The sequence below is a fragment of the Herpailurus yagouaroundi genome, unplaced genomic scaffold, assembly GCF_014898765.1.
Source record: "Herpailurus yagouaroundi ecotype Mexico unplaced genomic scaffold, PumYag 569, whole genome shotgun sequence".
In the NCBI taxonomy this organism is placed as follows: Eukaryota; Metazoa; Chordata; class Mammalia; order Carnivora; family Felidae; genus Herpailurus; species Herpailurus yagouaroundi.
In genome coordinates this window covers 6,054,707-6,058,567 of record NW_024412786.1, presented here as the reverse complement: position 1 = coordinate 6,058,567, position 3,861 = coordinate 6,054,707, and the positions used below count along the sequence as shown (strand labels likewise).

Below are 3,861 nucleotides of genomic sequence, written 5' to 3'. Positions count from 1 at the left end.
TGAACCGGTTAACGCCTGTGCTCCCGGCCAGGTGTCCGCGGTCTGCCGAGCGGGCCGCCTCGTCCAGCCTAAGGTCAAGGTGGCAGGGAGGACATCACGGGTGGCTTTCTCAAGGCCGTGGCCAGAAGGCCCGAACGAGGGACAGCCCCGCGACTCTCTGGTGCCTCTCAGAGACAGGCGGGCCAGGGGCTGGCGAGAGGTGGCAAAATCTCCCTTGCTGGCGGCTCCTGGAACCGTTATGAAGAGCGGCCATGCTGTTCCCAGTTCAGCCTCAGATAAGCCACAAGAGGTATTGAAACTGACCCGACGGGACTTTCGAAAACATGAGAAATGAGATCATCATCAGGGAGGGAAATTCTCTGTATTGTGCAGCTTCTCACTGTACAGGCGCAGGCTTTAAGAGGATTACCTCCGAAGCACAAAGACCGCTCTTGACAATTACAGGATCCAGCTCCCTTACTAAAATCCGTTATCAGAACAGTGATTTTGATAGTCATGGTTCTGAAGTCATAATACTCCTAAGAACTAACATCTGTAGAGCACGGACTCTGCACCAATCACCCCTGAGCACTTAACAGTGTTATTCCCGGCCGTCCTCATAAGCCTTGCTGTCCCTTGACACAGGCAAGGGCCACGAGCCCACCAGCTTTCCCCACGCCACCTGTCCGGGTACATGGGTCTACGCTGACGGCCTCAAAGCCTCTGGCCGGCTCTGGGAGCAACAGAATGACCCTGTGGGCCCGTGTGGACGCTGGAGCCTCATGGCCCCGGCTCAACTCCCTGCTTTCCCACGGCTGCCGACCGCCCGGCCGCTGGCCTCGGCACTGTCTCCCCACCCGTATGGTGACGACAGTGGTAACGCTGACTTTTATGTCCCTCTGTGTGCTGGATGTGGATCCCAAACTTCCTCCCGCAGGGCCTCATTTAATGGGACAACAGACTCCCCCTCTCTGGGGCGATCACGAGGAACGAATGAAAGCATCTGTACGCGCCCAAGTCCCGTCTGGCACAGAGCAAATGCTCAGTGAATGGCAGCTCTGATGGAGACGCCACTCTGGGCCTTGAGCGCTGGGTCCCTCGTGCCGGCTCACGGCTAGGACTTCACGGCACTGGCACGCGGAAGGCACGTGGTCAAGCTTGGCGGGGGGAACCAAAGTTCGGGCTGTGCCGACGCCCCCAGGCCCCCGGGGAAGAGCCGCTGGGTCACCAGGGGACCCCCGAGGACGGCCTATCTGAGTCCCGTGACGTCAGGGACGTGGTGCCGGTGCCGCCACCTCGACTGGTCTCGCTCTCGAGGCTCCGGGCCTGCTGATCGTCCTCGATGAGGTCGGCCACCAGGTTCAGCTGGCAGGCCCTGAGCGCCCTCACCAGGAGGGACACAGCCGGGTCCTCCTTGTGGATGTTCTTCCAGACTCTCAGCGACTCCCTCACCTGCTCTGTCAGATTGCGGGGATACTTCTCCTCGATGGCATCGATCATGGCGTCAGACACTCGAAGCTGGCGGGCCAGCCTTCTCCAGTCCTTCCCCACGTGGTCACATATGATGTCGAACGCTGCACGCAGGTCTGTGGAAAGAACAAAACGATTTACCAGGAGTTGGGGAGCCCTTTAGAAGACAGGTAACCCTACCTTCTCAGTGGGCTCCTCAGGGCTAACCTAAGCACTGGGTAGACAAGAGGTCCTCTCGTGCAGGCTGAAGGCATCCAGGAGTGGAGGGGCCGGGGGAAGAACGTCCCGGAAAGCCCAAGGGTGGCCTCCAACCCTGTCCCAACCCCACTCCCAAACCGCTACTCGGGAGGTGCGGCCTGCCAAAGACATGCTGGCTGGGGCGTCGTGGAAGGGGTCGTCGTGGAGCTAACTGCTCGGGACAGGGGAAGCGGAGGGAGGGCCTGTCGTGGGTTGAATGGTGGCCCTCGGGTCACGTCAAATCCCCAGAACTGTGAACAGTAATTTATTTGGAAAAGGGTCTTTGCAGATGTGATTCGGTTGAGGATCTTGGGAGATCATCCTGGATTATCCAGGTAGGCCCCAAATCCAGTGACAGGAATCCTTGTAAGTACACAGAAGAGGGAGCCACGTGCCCACGGAGGCAGAGACTGGAGAGACGTGGCCATAAGCCAAAGAATGAATGTCCGCAGCCCCCAGAAGCTGGAGAAGGGGGAAGGACCTTGGAACCTCCGAGGAAGCCTGGCCCTGCTGACACCTGGATTTCTGACTCCTGGCTCCCCTCTGGGAGGGAATCTGCTTCCCGCTATTCAAGGCCCCAAGTTGTGGTCGTGTGTATGTCAGCCGCGGGGGAACGGAGACAACCCAGTTCTTATTTTGGAAGCTGCCCGGACTGACCACCAGTCTTTGGTCCCTGGCTACCCTGTCCTCATCTGCTGAAAAGTCACTGCTTTTCAGAGACGAGCAAGCGGGGCCACTACAGGCCAGAGGCTGTTTCGGGAATGGAGGGTGAGCAGAGGAGGGACAAAACGCTGCTCGGAGGCCCCTGCGAATGTGTGTCTTTAGCTACGAGCCCTCAAGATGCTGGCAGCTCGTGCGTCGCCTCTTCCAGCCCCGGGAGGTGGGCGCTCCTGGTGCAGATGAGGAAACTGAGGCACAGGGAAGCCCAGTGATTTTCCTGAGGTCATACAGCTAGACTACAGCACAGCCAGACAGTGAAACCCTGATGGCCTCGTGCCAGGGTCCACTCCCAACCGCTAGGCTATACACCGTCATCCTCGAAAGACGAAGAGTCACCCCGTGTCAACCCGCCCACCCACACCTGCTCACCTCTGGCGCGCTCTCCTGCAACATACATACAAACACGGACACACGTAAATCTAAAATGCGATCACCTGTATTTTGGGGACTGCTTCTTAAATGTATCAGGTTAACGATCTCCTCCTCAACTGAATGTCCTTGGAAACCGACTTCTAATACCAACCGCGTACCCCAGGCCGCCTCAGTGGAGTCCTTGGTAGGTATTGGCAGTGCGTCTTAGGCAAGTCACTTAACGCGTCCCAGCACTGTCCTCTGGCTTGTAAGACCGGAATAGGACCAGACGGCAGTACCTAACTGCTGGGGCTACTGCGAAAATTAAGTACGTGAAGTGTCCGGGGCACTAAACCCCTGCCCAAGAGCCATTTTCCGGCGCTCACACGGCGGTAAAGGGTCAGCTGGGGCATTCCCAGAGGCAGAAGGAAACCAAAAGCAGCGGGGCAGGTTCCCCTGGCTCCCGACCCCCCTCTCTGTCCACTCCTCTCTACCCAGAGGAGGTGGGCAACACCGTCTCCTTAACCGGAGTCACTTCCAATTAACTCGGAAGAATCGGGGTGTGTATGTGTTCACGTTTTGCAAACCAGACACAGTACGTTAGCTTTTGGGATTTGGGCTCTCCCATCTGCGAACTGGGCGTTTCGCCCGCTACCCCGCCCCAGGACCGGTTACCCGCCTCCGGGCCCCCCGGCCCCCGCGCCCACCTCGCTCCTCCGACGAGACCTCGGCCGCCGCGCCCGCCTCGAAGCTGTCCAGGCGCCCCAGCAGGTCCTGGCGCCGCAGGGAGGCGAGCAGCTCGCGCAGCAGCCCGGTGCGCTCGCGGTCCAGCTCGTTCTGCTCGAGCAGCACGGAGAAGAGGTCGAGGCCGCACTGCACGCGCTCCAGCTTCCTCTTGCCCACTCGGCTCTGGCACAAGAACTTGAGCTCGGTCAGCTCGCTGCTCGACAGGCCGGCCGACACCGAGTGCAGCAGCACCAGGAACGGGTCCATGGCGGCGGGCCACGGCGGGACCCGGCCCGGCCCGGCCCAGCCCTCCGCGCAGCGCCGCGCTCCGCCCCGCCGCCCGGACCGCGTGCCGGGCGGCCTCGACCTCAGCACGCA

At 60.3% G+C, this 3,861-nt stretch overlaps 1 protein-coding gene across 1 annotated transcript; it reads right to left on the bottom strand.

The window, feature by feature from the left end:
* Nucleotides 1–341: 341 nt before the first annotated feature.
* Nucleotides 342–3,819, bottom strand: FADD (Fas associated via death domain). Its single transcript, XM_040466062.1, has 2 exons — nucleotides 3,465–3,819; nucleotides 342–1,565 (listed from the first exon to the last, which is right to left on the bottom strand). Exons 1-2 carry the CDS (start codon nucleotides 3,748–3,750, stop codon nucleotides 1,204–1,206), a joined length of 648 nt encoding a protein of 215 aa, XP_040321996.1. The 5' UTR covers nucleotides 3,751–3,819; the 3' UTR covers nucleotides 342–1,203.
* Between the last annotated feature and the right edge of the window lie 42 nt (nucleotides 3,820–3,861).